General features: G+C 40.6%; 1 protein-coding gene across 3 annotated transcripts in view; it reads right to left on the reverse strand.

Annotated features, from left to right (window-relative positions):
• Window positions 1-18479, reverse strand: part of LOC140479976 (BTB/POZ domain-containing protein 19-like) — a 153445-nt gene that overhangs the window by 24368 nt on the left and 110598 nt on the right. Inside the window, exons 5-7 of one of the 3 annotated variants that reach the window (XM_072574438.1) lie at window positions 8635-8703; window positions 2467-2598; window positions 152-277 (exon numbers count right to left, since the gene is read on the reverse strand). In XM_072574438.1, coding sequence (XP_072430539.1) covers window positions 152-277; window positions 2467-2598; window positions 8635-8703 — 327 coding nt within the window. The remainder of the gene's footprint in view (window positions 1-151; window positions 278-2466; window positions 2599-8634; window positions 8704-18479) is intronic. The other 2 variants (XM_072574439.1, XM_072574440.1) reach the window with 2 other exon arrangements.

The following is an 18479-nucleotide window of genomic DNA, read 5'->3' on the forward strand; positions in this document are numbered from 1 at the left end:
TATCACTTCCATTGTGATTTACTCATCACAAATGAATGTATTTCAAATGTTTTATGTCATTATTTATGTCTTCACAAGCACAAATATAAAGGTTTGTTCTTTCTCCCCATTAAAGTGCAATTTCTTTAATAAACCTGCAGGATAAACTTACAGGAATGAGGTTATCTTTCTTGTTTTCAGCTTCTAGAATTGTCAGTTCTTCAGGGCTCAACAGAAAAAGCCGCAGTTCACAGATAACGTCCTTTGCTATTTCAGGCACCGGTTTGTCCAGAACTACCTATGTTGGAAATTAAAAATGGCAAAACAGGATATCCTTTAGCTTGAGCTAGGACAAAGCAGACATTTTCTAACTTGATATCCTGGAGGTGTAGTTGGCTGCCCTTCCCAATTTTGCAAATATCATAGAACATTACAGTGTAGTTTACACTCTGTCATGGATTTTAGAGGGGCAAAGGGGATTTTTATCCTGGCCTTAATGCTATAAAACAGTGATGCCAGATTCAGGTTACATGGTGGGCTTGATTTAGTATCTTGGCACTTGGGCTTCCATCATATTCAATTGAAGATATTTCACGTAGAAAATGGATTGCATTTTTGCCTATTTTGAAAAGGTAAACTAGTTGCAACATATGCCAATTTACAGATGTGCATGATCTGCCCTGGCAACATTGCAGGCACCATGTTGACACTCACTATTTCTAGGTGTATCTGGCAGCAGCCTGAAATCAGTAATTACATTATGTAAATATGCAAAGATAGGTCCTAATCATATTTCAAATCCTGTGCAAAACTAGGTGAAGCATGCATTTTATTGTGGCTCTTAAGTCAAGAACACATGATAAGGAAAGTTTATTTAACACCCTTTCTGTTGAGCATGGAGAAGTAGATTTGCTTGCCCTGGCTTCAGTGCACTACTGTAGGCCACTGCCAGTTTGTACTCAACCCTTCTTCATTTCACTGCCCTTGGTGCTTGCAAATTAATAATTAGAAGGATATAGGCCAAGTGCAGGGAAATGGGGTGAGCGTAGATGGACATTTTGGTCAGCATGGACCAATTTGGACCAAAGAGCCTGTCTCCACACTGCTGGATTAATAATATTGTGAGCAACTAGCAGCACCAGTTCAAGTAAGGCACCACTTTGACTCACTATATTGCAGCTGAACTCAATTCTCTGAAAGGAGTAGAGTCCTATGCACACACAATCCCATCCCATTTCCCAGTCCTCTCTTCTACATCTACTGAACTTCAAACTGCATGATACGTTGTTTTCCTCTGACTTCCTTAGGGGCATGGATAGGATAAATAGACAAATTCTTTTCCCTGTGTTGGGGGAGTTCCAGAACTAGATGGCATAGGTTTAGGTGAGAGGGGAAAGATATAAACGAGACCTAAGGGGCTATTTTTTCATGCAGAGGGTGGTACGTGTATGGAATGAGCTACCAGAAAAAGTGGTGGAGGCTAGTACAATTGCAACATTTAAAAGGCATTTGGATGGGTATATGAATAGGAAGAGTTTGGAGGGATATGGGCCAGGTGCTGGCAGGTGGGACTACATTGGGTTGGGATGGACGTGTTGGACATCTCTATGATTCTATGACCCTTGCTTCAGTTTCTCAAATACCATTCCTTAACCTCCTCCTTTCTCTTCAGGCCCCATTCCTAAGCCCTAATTCCAAGCCTAAAACCTCCAGGCCATCTCCTAACATTTGTTCACCAGTCTCCTACTCACTGTTATGCCCTAGTCCTGCTATGCTCTCCCTGCCAATCCTTCCCCAACACCAGTCCCCTGTCACCTCAATTTTTGCTCCCTTTATCCTGATCCCCCAGCAACAATGAACTACCACACTCCAACACCCCACTACCACTTCCTCATTCTTCCTCTGTGGTTCAATCCCTTGAACTCTTCCCCCTTGGAATTCTAACAACCTACCCTATTGTTTCTGGTCACTCTGTCCCCTCGCCACCTCAACCAGTTCTGTCTCCGACCATTGCTGACCGAGTGTCAGTTTTGTGCTTGTGGAAATGGGGAGAGCAGTGACAGTATGAAGTCAGGAGAAAGGTATTCCAATATTACAAATGATATTTAAAAAACAAGGTTCTTGTTACCTAATAGAAGGTGTGTCGAGGAGACTTGGGACAGCAGAATGCGAACCATATGTTTAACTCCCCACTCTATACAGTAATTTTGTACAAGTACACAAGTATTTGATGGATTAGAGTTTCACATTTCTCTCTGAAAAGTTCAGATAAATGCATTCAGATGTTAACACTTTGAAACGTGCTCCCTTTAGCCCTTGCATTAATTTTAGTTTACATTGTGAAAATATACACATATAAAAAAGTACAGTAATTTAGATTTGAATGTCACACACTAGATCTATAATACACAGAGATTTATTTTCACAGGACACAATTTAGTGATGGTATCAATGGATTTAAGCCAGATTTCACACGTCTAGACTTACTGAGTTAACATGAGCCCATTCTCTGACAAAGTTAATTAAATCCGGTTCATCGATAGTCAGCATGTCGCTCTGCAGAATAGCAAGCAAGGCAAGGTCAGAAAGTTCATGGAAGCCTCGGGTCTTCACAATACTCTGAGAACAGACCAGATGATTCATCTTATTAAAATGGGCTGGATAATTCCAAAGAAAATAATATATTTGAACACACTGGTTGCCTGGTTCATTTTATATGAATGTTAAGGACTGTATATCCAAAAGAACTGTCAATGTTTGGAATAGTTTACAGTTTGACTTCCTCAATTGCATTGAGTCATTGGACACTTTCATCTTATCAACTTTTCTCTGCTGAACATATAGTTTGTTGAGAAAGTGTCAATGCTCTATTTAAAATCTCCTTATCTTCACACACAACTTCTCTCAGCCACTATAGACCCAAGTCAACATTAGACCCAAGTCAACCTCTGAGCATTCTGCTCAGAGGTTTGGAGAAAACACTGCTTTCGGTTCACACATTCCCCATAAACATGCCCATGACTCAACTCAATGTGGAATTTGAGTCTATTAGAGTAGCCACGCTTTCCCTACATTGTACTGGTGGCTAATATTCAGAAAAGTTACATTGGCTGTGAAGTATTTTGGGATGCATGATAGGCAAATTCTTTCTTTCAACTTTGTCCTCTGTCATTTATTCTTCAGAATATACAAGGTGATCAGGCATTCAATTACCCAGGCTCATCTAGCTAAGATCAAATTTTTCTTCAGCTTTACAAACATGTGCACTATTCATTTCAGCTCCCTAGATGGCAATCTGGAGTAGCAGTCCTGACCACTTTCACACTCCATACTTTATGAATGGTCAGGCTAATTACTAAAACCAAAAACGCACAATGAAACTAACTAAGCATAAAACTGGAAGCTTGGTTTATACTACACACGACAACTCTTCAGCAACCTATAACATTAAGATGTCTCTGATGTCAATGCCAGAAGTATAGTTCCAAAGATGTGGCTGCATTGTTGAAAGGATATCATGGAGAGGACCCGAAAGACCATCACTTCACTCCCTCACTCTTGCACAGAGCAGTAGGGGTAATGAACTGTAGTGTCAGGAGAGTGGCACTGACTCCATGAAATAGGCTCCTGTTAATTTTTCCCAGGATGAAACATGTTCCCAACCTAGTGCACCAATGACAGGCCTAACAAAACTTTATAAATCAATTGTACAACAGAGAAAATTTCCAAGGAGAAGGCACAGAGGTTAGCCAGCTAATAGGACAAACAAGTAACCAAACGTGGGTGAAGCCAATGATCAGTTTCAAAGATACTCATGCAGGGTAGTGCCATGATTGGTCGGTAATACTTGTCACATGGGGAATCAGGTATTGGTGCAAACCCATTTCACAAAATGGATTCCTATAAGTGGCACAGGACTCATTTATATTCAGGTAGCCCCCACTATCCGAAAGTAGAGCATTTCCAGGGAACCTTTTGCAAGCTGAAAATGGTGTAACGCAAAGGTGTGTGATTTAAATGGGAAAGAGTTTCACCATTTTTCATAAAAGTGAAAATCCTCTTCAGATTCACAAAAACAGGTGATAACGTAGCTCTTTCATAAAAGCAAAATTGCATAAAGTAAACATTCGAAAAGCAGGGGATACCTGTATTTTATGTCATATCCGTGATTTAAGATGGTAGGTGGTAGACTTTTGGTATAGAGTAGGAACATATACCCAAAAGCAGAGCAGAGTGACCAGGTTCCTAGCCCCATGTTCAACAATTTGTACTTACATCACAATTTTAACATAATGAATCACTCCCAGGCACTTCTGAGTCTGTCTATCTTTTCCCCAGTTCCTAAGGGTTGGACCATGGATTTTATGGGCAAGGTGTTAGACAGGCTGCCATTTCATTCTGCAGATTGGCAGATCAATGGACTCTCCTGCCCCTACTGGTTGCCATTGATCTAATGGAAGGATTTAAAGGCAGATAATCAACATGTTTACCGCATTTCAGTGCACTTTCAATGCCTATCAAGTCATAGCATCAAATCCAGAACTTCCATCCCAGAGGCAGCAATACCACCACTGTGCCAAGATCGTAAGCCCAACACATTTTACAACAGCATTATAATACAAAATATGATGTCATGCCACACAGTAAAACATCAGGTCAAGTGAAAGAAACTTGCTCAAATAGGTTAAGTTTAAGAAGTGCCTTAAAGGAGAATGCAAGCTAGAGAGGGATAGGGAGCTTGGGGTCTAGGCAAAATGAAGGTACAGCCAACAAAGCTGCAGCAATTAAAATTGGGGATGCGTAAGAGACAGAGCTGCAGGAGTGCAGATTTCTTTGAGCACTGCGGAGCTGGACGAGATTGCAGAGAGAAGTTGGGGCAAAGCTATGAAGAGATTTGTAAGAAGGATGTGGATTTTAAACTCAAGATATTGCTAGATTGGGAGCCTATGTAAGTCAGCAATCAGAGGGCAGTCAGGGGAACCAGACTTGCTCTGGGTTAACATACTAATAGTAGAGTTTAACATTATCTCAAGTTTCGAGAGGGTAAAATTTGGGGAAGTCCTTACAAAAGCTGGCTGATACATTTACAGTCTTACTATTCAGCTTCAAATAGGTAATGATTTCAAACCAGGAAAGAAGTGTGATATCTAAAATATTTGTTATTTCTAAAAATACTTTTAAAATCGGAAAGTCGACAAGAGGACAAATGACAATAAGATGAACTGAGAAAGGCTAACTGAATCTCTTCCTATGGCAGCTTCCCCTTTTAAACTCCTATTTTACTTCATACCATCATGTGACAAAGGTCACAAAAGATCAGTGTGACTGAGTTATTCTTAGTGCAATAATCAGACAAGAGGAAGCAATTAGTCACATCCAGTAGCTCAGGCATGCAGTTGGAAATAACACAAGTTTAACAGAATGACTTGCTGATACAATGATCCCAGCCTTTCCATTCCATGGATCATTCAGGATTAGTGTAGCAGCAGAAAGTTCACTTTTGCATTCTCTCTATGCACTTTTGTGCCTGCGTTTATTTCATTTGGCTTGTGTCTGGAAGGGCCGCACCCCTTATCCTGGCAGCAGAACTGCAAATTTACATTCTTGTGGATGTTTGATTCTGCTACAAGGATAAGAAAGCCAGGACTGACAGTGGAAATGGCAGGGTAAAAGCTGTATTAGTGGTGCTGGAAGAGCACAGCAGTTCAGGCAGCATCCAACGAGCAGCGAAATCGACGTTTCGGGCAAAAGCCCTTCATCAGCCTGATTCTCAAATGCAGCTTTTCAGTGATCTTTGCTGAACAAATGTTAACATAAAAATACTTTCAGTCACTCCAGCTCAAGTATGCATGCATCATAATTTGTTGCCATTTACTGGGACAATGGTCAGGAAACAGCTCATCAAGATGCTATAGCCATCACAAGTGAGAATCAGATTTGGAGAACCAGATGGCCTCTTCCTTGTGCCCAATTCTGTGTATTTGTTAACTGAAATAAGTTTTGTTTGAAAGCTTTGATATAACAAAATTTACTTGATTGCACTTTGCACCTGGAGAATTTTGTAAAACCATACAATCCACCTGGAGAATTTTGCAAAACCGCACAATCCAAATATTTTTACACTCTTTAATAAAACATAAGAACATTAAAACTTATAAGAAGTCTCTTCTGAGATGGTTCAGAGTTTAGTAGCAGAAGTGACATTTCAAGCCCTGGCCAATAGAAAACGTTCCAGTTGGGAGTCAGCTTCAATAACAGAAAATCTGTCAGGATTTCCAGTCTGTGACTTCCTGCTGGAAGTGCATGTGTAAGTACCTCAGTGACAGCAGCAACATGATTCAGCTGTGACACACTGTGAAATAGCCTGCTGACAATCCAAGCTCGATTTTGACTCCACCGTCAATTAAGCAGGTAGGATCTAGCCCTCAGCAACATGAGACCGGGGCGACCTTGGCTCTCTGGTAGCACGATGGCTCTGTGGTTAGTACTGCTGCCTTGCAGTATCAGGGACCTGAGTTCGATTCCAGCCTCAGACACCTTTGTACATTCTCCCATCATATGCGTGGGTTTCCTCTGGGTGCTCCAGTTTCCTCCCACAGTGCAAAGATGTGCAGGTTAGGTGGATTGGCCATGCTAAATTGCCCAGTAGTGCCCAGGGTTGTGCAGGCTAGCTAGATTAGCCATGGGAAATGCAAGGTTACAGGGATGGGTGTGGGTCTGGTGGGATGCTTTCTGGACCAGCAGTGTGGGTTTGATGGGCTGAGTGGCATGCTTCCACACTGTAGGGATTCTATGACTCTCGCTGTATTTGGCATGCAAGTATCACTCAGATGGTAGGATGCCATCTAAAGTACATGGAACAAAAATCAGTCAAGCAAGTAGAGTGGTGGGAATGGGGAAGAAACCCTGGACATGAATGGCTCCGAACTTCTTCTCCTTTCCCACAGGGTGAGAAAAAACACAAAACGAACTCATCTGCCTGGGCTTATTTCAGTCTCAGTTCCTCTTGCCACCTACTTGGTATTTAGGCAAGCTACAATGGTATCTGTAAAAACCTTTGATTTTTTTCATTTGTTCATGGAATGTGTGCCTCACTGGCGAAGCCATCATTTATTGCCTAGTGGGCAGTTGAGCGTCAACCACATTACAATGGGTCTGGAGTCATATGCAGGCCAGACCAAGTAAGGATGACAGATTTCTTTTCCTGAAAGACATTAGTGAACCAGATGGATTTGTTTTTTTTTACAATCAATGACGATTACATGGTTGTCATTTGGCCAGCTTTTTATTGAATTCAAATTTCCCCATCTGCCATGGTGGCATTTGAACCTATGTCCCCAAAACATTATCCTGGGCACTAGCCCAGTGACACTCCACTACGCCAACCCCTCCCAACCTATACCAAAATTGTAGTGACACCATTGTAGGCAAATCTGCGTAATTAAAGGATGATGGGACGGTCTGATTGAGACTTATTGAAAACTGAGAGGCCTGGATAGAGTGGACGTGGAGAAGATGTTTCCAGTAGTCGAAGAGACTAGGACCCAAGGGCACTGCCTCACAGTGAAGAGCCAATGCTTTAGAACTGAAGTGAGGAGAAATGTCTTCAGCCAGAGGGTGGTAAGTTTGTAGAACTTACTGCTGCAGAGGACTGTGCAAGCCAAGCTATTGAGTGATGGAGGTAGATAGGTTCTTGATTAGTAAGGGGATCAAGGCAGTAGACAAGAGAATGGGGTTGAGAAACACGTCAGATTGATCAACTGGTAGGTCACACTCGATGGTAACGTCCGCCAATGTGAGAACTGAGCCCATGCTGTGAGCATTATTCTACAACGCAAACCAGCCATCCAGTCAACTGAGTGAATCAAACTCAGTCCTGATTAATAGATTGTTTAAAAAAAAATGGAATTGAGGGAACAGGACTCCAACATATCTATTAGTATCAGTACAACTGATTAACCTGCACACAATCTACCACTTATCTGCTATTAAAACATTACACTCTGCCCTCAGCTTGGAAAAAGCAGCGCCTAAGTTTCATGACTGTCAGACATAGACTTCTGTACAGGGCAAAAGTGAGTACTGCAGATGCTAGAGATTTGAGTCAACAGCGTGGTGTTGGAAAAGCACAGCAGGTCAGGCAGCATCCGAGGAGCAGGAAAATTGACGTTATGGACAAAAGCCCTTCATCAGGAATAGACTTGTGTACAGGTTGTTCTACTATAACACGTTTTGTTAATATGAATTCACTGTAATGCCATTGACGAATTGGGGACACTGTTTCTAAAGCATGAACTTTTTATACATGTGTTGACTGCAATGCGATTACATCACCAACACATGAAGTGCTGTTTGTAAAGCATGGTTTTTCTATAATGCGGGGTTGCACAAAAACACAACCATCACGTTATAGAAGAACTACCGGTGATTTTTTAAAAAATAAATCTTGCTGCTGTGGCAACATATATCAATCGGCAACATATTTATTTCTAATTGTCACAGCTATTTCTCACAGTTAGTGGACCACACAATTGATGGATATTTTGATCTGCATGAGTGGGTTCAGTGGCCTGAGCTTAGTTTCAACAGATTTCATTTGACAGCAGAGTCTAAAAAAGAAGTCATCAGATACATTAGCCATTTTCAAGTACTCACTTTGGTGTGTCCCTCAATGAAAGCTAGGCATTTGTCTTTCATGTTGGTCTGTCTGTATGTCACTGCAGCCTGGGGAGATACAAAATAATGATTATTTTACAGTTTGGTTGCTTGAGACAATTGTCTATTCATGCAGGTGGAAGGTGAATTCTTAACCTCAAACGCCCCACCCTTTATAAGACCATACGGTACAGGTGCAGTATTAAGTCATTTGGCCCATCAAGTGTGACCTACCAGTTGACCAATCTGGCATGTTTCTCAACCCCATTCTCCTGTCTGCTGCCTTGATCCCCTTACTAATAAAGAACCCATCTACCTCCATCACTCAATAGCTTGGCCTGCACAGTCCTCTACAACAGTAAGTTTTACAAACTTACCACCCTGTGGCTGAAGACATTTCTCCTCACCTCAGTTCTAAAGCGTTGGCTCTTCACTGTGAGGCAGTGCCCTTGGGTCCTAGTCTCTTTGACTACTGGAAACATCTTCTCCACGTCCACTCTATCCAGGCCTCTCAGTTTTCAATAAGTCTCAATCAGACTGTCCCATCATCCTTCTAAACTCCATCAAAGTACAGACCCAGGGTCCTCAATCTCTCCTCATACTACAAGTCATTTGATCTCAGGGATCATTCTTGAGAACCTCCCCTGGACCCCTCCAATGCCAGCACATCCCTCCTTAGATACAGAACCTAAAACTGCTCACAGTATCCCAAATGATCAGAACCTTATGCAGCCTCAGTGATACATCGCTACTGTTGTATTCTAACCCTGCTGAAATGAATTCTAACATTGCATTTGTCTTCCTAACTACCAACTGAACCTGCATGTTAACCTGAAGAGAATCCTGAACTAGAACTCCCTTTGTGCTTCAGATTTCCCCATTTAAAAAACAGTCTATGCCTCTATTCCTCCTACCAAAGTCATAAACTTACACTTTCCCACATTGTATTTCATCTGCCACTTCTTTGCTTATTCTCTTAGTTTGTCCAAGTCCATCTTCAGACTCCTGATTCCTCAGCACTACCCGTCTCTCAAATATGTTTCTGTCATCTGCAAACCTAGCAACAATGCCCTCAGTTCCTTCATCGAGATCATTCATGTATTACATGAATAGTTGCGATCTCAACACTACCCCCTGCAGAATTCCACTCTTCACCAGTTGCTATCCTGAAAAAGACCCCTTTTGTCCCCACTCCGTGCTTTTTGTCAGTCAACCAATTGGCTACTCTTATACTGTACTCTGCTCACTTTGTTAGATTTACCCCAGAGAAGCATACAGTGAGGAGAGCAGAGAGCTGGTGACCCAGTAAGTGCTTACATGTTCAGGAAAGGAAAAGAGGAAGAAGCACTGTTGTTACCTATCAAAGCATTAAGTTTCAACTCAGTACAGCTAAGCAGCGGACTTATTTCCCCAGATTTTGTTTTGGCACAGGGACAAAAGCAACTTTCCCAAAATTGGGCACATTTAAAAAGTAACAATGGGAGCAGCAATTGGAGAGCTGGAGGAGGAGACAAAGAGTTAGGGAGGGACTTGAAAGCAAGGTGAGAATTTTAAAATTGAAGCAATGTCAGGTTGGAATATAGGTCAGCAAGCACAGAGGTGATGAGTGAATAGGAGTGATGGGAATTAGAATGTAATCAGTACAGTTTGAATGAGTCGAAGTTTAGTGAAGATGAAAGGTGTTATTTTACAGGAGAGCATATGCACAGCAACTTTGAATGCAGTAAACTACTGAACTAAGCTGCATTTAGTGACAGCATGATAATTAGAGATTTGACTTCTCCCAGTAACAAAAGAGAGCAAGTATGAAAGGTATTTTCCTCACACAGCCATTTTTTGCTTTTAGACTCAACCAATACTAAGTGCAACTATCATTATTCTCAGCAGCACGCTGTTTCTACTCAATTACTCACAATGGAAGATATGGCCAGAGTGTTATCTTCTCACTGAAGAGTTACATAACCTCCAGAAAAAAGCTCCATAAGCAAGTTTAAGCAACATTAAAATTAAAATTTATTTATATTTAATAAAGTATTTTGCTGCTTTAATTCGATATTTCTTTGGGCATTGTCTTCATTGTGCTTAAATCTCAGAGTCTTGATTCTTAACCTTTAAAGATAGTAACATAATTTTTAAGTGTATGATCTATTTATAACTATTAAATGGGTCAATGGTCAATTGAGTTTCACTACAGTTTTGATGAGCTGTGAAGGTGTGGGTGATCCGTTATCATTTTGATCAGAATCCAGTTTGAGTCAGATCAAATGACCTGCACGAGTGTTATAAACCACACACAATCTGAAGGTCAGAACTTGTTCAGTCATATTCTCTTCCATGTGAAGTTCATTTCATAAATAGGAGATAAAGACAAGTGCAATACTTCAGTCTCAAGTAACGCTACCTTTCGAGATTTCATGTATGACCAATTTTAAGTGTACAAAACTCCAATGCCTTAAAACGTCCCAAGAACTTATTCAGCAAAATGAAGAATGACTTAAATGGAAACAGGAAAAATGTAAATGTTCATAAATAAACAGCTGAATAAACATAAAGACAGTTAGACATGAATAGAAACATGAACCGATTTAGATGTTGACCGAGGGAAATGTAACAAAGAGACAGATTTACAAATGAATACATCCTAGCTAATAATATATGTAAGGAAGGCATGGATTTTGCAGTCATCAGTCCAGTTCACTTCCACCCACAAAACATTATTGAGAGTTTGATCCATGTGTGGTAGAATTGCTGCATTGTTGTAAGAGCCCAATAGTTCACTTGTTTCCTTCGTATCAGAGGACCTTTCGCCTCCATGTGTATCTTGCCTAACATATTTCTTAATGAGCAAGTCACTCAAGTTCTAAAATAGCTCTGTAGGTCCCAAGGCCAAAGCAAACATCATTTCATTTCAGTTTGTTTTAGTTTTCACCATTTTAAAGCAGAAGAACAGATTAACTTGGATAAGCAGACTTTATGGGATAAAACGATTATCTGGTCAATATCAAATTGCTGTTTGTGGGACCTTTTTTACACTCAGTATGACTGTGCTGTATCCAAAATGACAACACTTGCCATAGTGCAAAAATATTTAATTGACTGTCTCAAAATGCTTTATATTCATAGGGGATAAACAAAGTTATATAAATACAAGCTTTTCTTTAAGTTTCCTCTGGCAAAGATATCAAACTTGAGGCATTGTATGTGTGTGTTGCAATGAAGTCCATTTTTTTATATCCATGTTGTACCATGTAAGCCAGCTGATTATGAAAATTGCAACACAAAAGGAACTCGGTAATTCAATTTTGCCTATCAACCGGTGTGGTACTTGTTGCAAGATTTTCAAAAGGCCACCCAAGAGGGTTCATGGAGGACTCAAGAACAGATAAACAGATTCATTTGGAGTTAAAAGCAAATTACTGCGGATGCTGGAATCTGAAACCAGAAGAGAAAATGCTGGAAAATCTTAGCAGGTCTGGCAGCATCTGTAAGGAGAGAAAAGAGCTGATGTTTCGAGTCTAACTGACCCTTTGTCGAAGCTCACAAAGAGTCAGTTAGACTCCAAACGTCAGCTCTTTTCTCTCCTTACAGATGCTGCCAGACCTGCTGAGACTTTCCAGCATTTTCTCTTTTGGTTTCATTTGGAGTTAGTCTGTTAGACAGAGAGAGAATGTAAGAGAGAGAGCAAGAGAGAGATGGGGGGAAATGAGAAGCAGTCACCATGCAGGAGGTGCACTGGTGGCTGTGCTGCTGAAAAGATGACTGAAGGCCATTGGTTATGTGTACTTGGAGCTCAGGACGATGCCCTAAGAGCCTTTTGATAGACAAGAAGCCCTAGGAGCTGTTAGGTGTAGTTAATTGGTACAGTTAGGACTCAGGAAAAGTCCTGAGAAGCAGTAGATGCAGCTAAGTGTTGGAGTTAGAGTTAGATAGGGGTTGGAGACTTGGATGAAGCTTGCGAGCAACTCATTGTTCAGTGAAGCAGATAATGGGACGAAACAAGCCCACAAGACAAACAGCAGTTGTTCAAGAAGCATTGGAGGTGGGATAAACCCAGGGTGAATACCAGCTTGTTGGAGCTAGCTGTCAACAAAAAAGCTGGAGTTGGCAGTGAAGTGTGCTGGAGTGAATATGCAGGATCCAGGAAAGTGGAGTCCCAGGAAAGTGGAGTCCCAGGAAATGAGGGTGAGCTAAAAAAATGTGAACATAACTGAGACAGACCAAAGAATGGTCTCTGAAAGAGAAGAATTGGAATAGCTTGTAAGGTATAATAACTTGTGGCCCAAGGTGTTGGTATTGCTACGCGCAATGGGGGAGGATGGTTGCTGTGAAATTCATAGAACCTGCCTTGACTGTATTTGCCAGTTGATATGCTTGGTGAAATGTTCAACCACAGTTTATCTGTTATCCATACCTTCAGGTTCATTCCGGCATTAGAATTTCATTTGTAAATATATTTTACATTCCGTTGCTGTTCTAATTTAGTTTAGTGAAGTGTGGTGTTTATTTTGTGCCTCTGTTTTGTTAGTAAGTATCTGGCATCTCAATCTTTGGTCCCTAGCCAGACTGTAACATAATTCTGGGTGGTCTGGTCTTGGACCTTAGCAGTGTTAAAATGCTATTCAACTGAAAATTTATACTTGGGAATTGAGGTATATTATTAATTAAGGTGTACATCCTTTAGTAGATTTTAATTTTCAAATAGATTTCGAGTGTGTTATGTTAATTAATGGGTTAGGGCTCATTTGTTTAGAGTACAATAATAGTGACATAATAACACTTTTGAGCAGCAAATTATAAATTGATCATTTAGATTGCCTCTTGAAACCAACTTAGCAACTTTTAGAATCAACTTGCTTGCATCTTTCACAAAAATGAGAATTGCTGGAAAAGCTCAGCAGGTCTGGCAGTATCTGTGGAGAGAAATCAAAGTTAATGTTTCAGGTCAAGTGACCCTTCCTCAGAATTCCTGCATCTGCATTCTTCTGAATATCATTTAAGAATTCCCATAACTTTTTGTCATTCTATAGATATCAATGGGGTTTGGAAGGTTGATTAGCAAACAGTCCACGGTACCATCATCAGGAAACCATAGAGGTCTTTTAAATGTTGTAATTGTACCAGCCTCCACCACTGGCTCTGGCAGCACATTCCATACACGTACCACCCTCTATTTGAAAACAACTACACCACTAGTCCTTTTTAAATGCTTCCCCTCTCACTTTAAACATATGCTCTCTAGTTTTGGACTCATCCATCTTAGGAAATAGACCTTAGCGATTCACTCTTTCCATACCCCTTGTGATTTTATAAACTTCCATAAGGTCACCCCTCAGCCTCCAATGCTCTAGGGAAAAAAGCCCCAGCCTATCTGGTCTCTTCCCATAACTCAAACACTTCAGCCCCAGAAACAATCTTGTAAATTGTTTCTGCACCCCCTCAAGTTTAACAATTTGAGGGGGTGCAGAACTCCTAGAGTAGGACAAACAGAATTGTACATGGTATTCTGAAATTGATCTCACCAATGTCCTGTACAGCTGCAACATGACGTCGCAACTCCTATACTCAATGTTCTAACCAACGAAGGCCGTGGAAGGAGTAAATAGGAATGTAGTAGGGAAGATCATAGGCTGGGCATAGACACAGTTTTCTACAGCAAAGAATGAGTTTGGAGGATATGTGTTCTGCCCAGTACTAGGGTTCTGAACATCTTCTCAGGGGTGGAGAGATACTCGCAGTGAGAAGGGGCATGATCTGGTTGTCATGGTCAATATGGGTACAAATGACGAAGAGAGAACTAGGATCGAGGTTCTGCATAGGGATTGTGGGCATCAATGAGCTAACTCATAATGCATAAATTCAAAACTGATAATTTCTAGACCACAACCTGAACCATCAGCAAAATGACAGAGGATAATTAAAGCAAGAGAAATTAATGTGCAGCTTGTAGTCTGGTGCAGGAGAAAAAAAGCTTCAATTCTGATAAGAGGACTTGGGAAAGTGGCAGCTGTTTCCACTGGGACAGTTTTCACCTGAACCTGCTAGGACCAGACATTCTTCTGGGGAGAAGAGCCACAGGTTATGGTCCACACTGGTGTCAGTTAGATAGATAGGAAGGGGGATGTGATCCTGCAATCAGAATTTAGAGAGCTGGTTAGAAGTGAGTAACAGAGGGGCTAGGTGACGAAGGGGCTGAGAGAGTGAAATGTTTGCACAAGTGGAAAAGGTACCCAACTCACCATATAACCTATTCCCTTGTTCTTGATTATTTCAAGACTTTGAGTTTACTCAATTTTCATTGACACAGTAGTGTATACCTTTATATAATACCTAAGATGTAGGAGACCATATCTCAGCGACTGAAATAAATTTGCGTGATGGTCAAAGAGGCAAAAGGCAGATGTTCTAACAATATTCACCAGTTATCATCATCAGACCTAGAAGATTTTCATCCAATTTGTCTGAGCTGGAGTTGTACATAAATCCCAAGTACAAAGAGAGAGCTCCAGTATACTGAATTACCCAAAATATAAACACTTTTTCTGCTCTATCCACAATTTTGCTGCATTTAAGTTTATAAGAAGTGAAATTCATTTGTAGAACCAATATTATTTCAAGTTTGATTGAATCACTCAATTAATTTCTAATTAAATGCATTTGGACTGTTTGTTTCATTTTGGGAACGTGGTCTTTTAATTTATAGTGAGAATTTTCTCTTTTTTTTCCACCCATAAATTGTAGCAAATGTCAAAATCCTTGTGTATTTACTGTATTTAAACTTCATAGTATATACTTGAAAGATCATGCTTTTGTGGTGTTTTTTAAAATTTCTGTGAAAGGGAGGAGACAGACAGTCTTAGGTCTATTGTGAATGTCAGACAGAAATAGCCTCAAGCAGCAACAGACACTGGCAGGTGTCCACAAAACCAAAATTGTGTAAATGTAATTAGAAAATTCAGTGTTCACTGACAATAAACCACAAGAATGTAAGAACCTATTTAAACATGTGCCCTCAGGAATGTGTAAACCTATACTTTAACTGCCTTCCCCACACATTATTAAAAAGACAAAGCAAGTTATAGACCTGTTGAGTGAATGCATGCACATTTAGTAAATTACACTTTAGGTATGTTGCCTCCTCATATTTCCATTACCCATAGTATTTGTAATTGTACAGGATAGCCAAATGATCAGTTGCCCAGGCAACAGCAGCTCAAAAAGAGATTTTCCATCGTTTGTTGTTGCAATATTCTACAGCTCAGTGTCTCCCTGACATACGCCAATTGAGCTTTGGAAATTATCATGTGAGGGTCTGTATTAACAGCAGCATCTTGCCATTCTAGTACACCATGCTATTAATTGAATAGAGATTTTGATCATCAATCCCTCCTCGTTAAATGCCCATTCAGAACTGTCCCAGTTCGAGTATATGAATGTATATCCACATTTTCCTATCTCAATTTCTCTTCCCTTGAAAAGTCTAACTCTTCGATTGGTATAAGTCCATAGGCACCAGGCACCCTCTTGCTGGGTGCATGAACTTAGCTTCTCTATGTGGAGTTTGTCATATTTTGGGATATTTGACATTTAGATTATTTAGGACACTTTTTCCTGGAAAATATTGTGGTATATTTAATGAATCGGGCATAATTTTAAGATCAATTTGCATGACCCAGACAGAGGTATTACTGAAGCCAAGCAAGCCACTTTGAGGGACACGGAGGGTAGCGTGATGGCTCAGTAGCTAGCACTGCTGCCTCACAGGGACCTGACTTCAATTCAAGCCTCACGTGACTGTGTGGAGTTTGTACATTCTCTCCATGTCTGCTTGGGTTTCCGTGAGTGCTCTAGTTTCCTCTCACAGTTCAAAGATGTGCAAATTAGGTGGATTGGCTATGGGAAATGGAAGGTTACAGGGAGAAGATCAGGTCTGGTTGGGATGCTCATTGGAGGGTCTGTGCAGAATTGATGGGCCAAATGGTCTCTTTCCACACTTGTAGGGATCCTAAGCTTCTATTCCAAACAGATAAAGTGAAACTCTATTGCTTCTTCTGAGGTTCATCATTCAAGTTAATCAGATATATTAGCTGGTGGTCAACAAATATCCCATAGAAGAGGGGACAGCAAAAGAACATAAGAAATATGACCAGGAGTAGGACATAGATTTCTTGAAGCCTACTCTATCAATGAATAACAACAAAGCTGTTCATCTGTACGCTCTATTGACAAATCCAAGAAACATTAAATATCTTAGTACCACCTATTGTATTCCCAACGCTCTTCCCCCAAATCCCTCCTCCCTACCTTTTATCTTAGCCTGCTTGGCACACCCTCCTCATTCCTGAAGAAGGGCTTATGCCCGAAACGTCGATTCTCCTGTTCCTTTGATGCTGCCTGACCTGCTGCGCTTTTCCAGCAACACATTTTTAAGGAGCGTACTCCTGCCAGGATATCTGTTTTACTGATGGCAGTAGTTCACAGACATACTGGCAAGTCACTATATGTGAAGGTGTCAAAAATACTGATTCTCTACTTCCTGGAATTAGAATGAACAGAAACATGGGACAAATCCCTTGTTCAAGCAACATTAGGTTTTCAACAAAGAATTGTGAGATACAGACTTTAGTTTGGTTTTGGAAACCAAAAATGTAGATCAGTTTTTATGACAAGATGTTACCTAGAAAGAAAATTACACCAAACCCAAGGAAGTAAGCCCATGGAAAGGACTGGGCATTTACCTTATTATTTCTTCCACTTGCAAGTGGAGAAATCAGATTACAGAAAATATCAGTATTTAGCTATGCTTCTGCCTCTTATGGGTGAATTTCAACAAGTCTGTCTCCATCTGCCCTCTTAAAGTTTGAGAAGTGCATGATACTTGAGGTAAGAGGCAAATCAAATCACTATAGGGACCGATGTTTACCGCTGCCCAATCCCACCAAATCGTATCATTGTTTGAGCAAAATTCCTAAACTTGGTCAAAACAGCCAATCTGAATCTTCCCAAATAGTATTCACACATACATTTTCCAGCAGGGAAAAAGTAGGCCATTTAGCTTCTCAAAACTGCACTTCCACCTATTAAGCCTTCACTGATCTGTACCTCAGCTTACCTCCCTTTGTTACAGATTTCTCGATATTGATCTCAGTCTTGAACATTTAAATATGCTCAACAACCACAGTCTTTCAGGGTAGCAAGTTCCAGAATGACACACTAACCAGGTGAAAAATGCCCTCGGATTTTATGCCTATACAGCCGAGCCTTGAGTTTAAGAGTATACCAGTTTATTCCAGTTCCCCTACCATTGGAAACAAATTATCTGTTCACTCTATCAAACCTTTTTCATCATTTTAAAACCCTCAAGTAGATCATCTCTTAAATTCAAACTAATACCAGCCAAATGTATCCAGCCTGGATTCATCTCTTAACCCTTTAAACCCAAATATAATTGTGGAGAATCTTCAATGTTTCTCTTCCCTGAGGTTCAGTACACACCTGAACAGTGTAAGGCTGACTAAGCTTATGTGCAAGCAGAGCATCACTTCCTCACTTTTAAAATATAACTCCCTTGAGCTAATTGGCTGTATTCCATTGGACATTTCAATTAATGCTTGTACCGTTCATAAGGTGCTGAGGTTATGTGTGTACAAGGGTACCTGGCCAATTTGCTCCTACCCAACTCTGAGCTTCTCACCATTTAGAACATACTCCGATTCGTCCTTCTTGGATTCATAGTTGACGATCTCATTGAACTTTCCCATGCTGTTCCCCCATGTCACTTTATGGTCATCTTCCTGTGATTTTTCATCAGCTGTTTTGATTTTGCCCCCTAGACCCTTGGGTATTGA

The sequence above is a fragment of the Chiloscyllium punctatum genome, chromosome 7 (genome assembly GCF_047496795.1).
Source record: "Chiloscyllium punctatum isolate Juve2018m chromosome 7, sChiPun1.3, whole genome shotgun sequence".
NCBI lineage: Eukaryota > Metazoa > Chordata > Chondrichthyes > Orectolobiformes > Hemiscylliidae > Chiloscyllium > Chiloscyllium punctatum.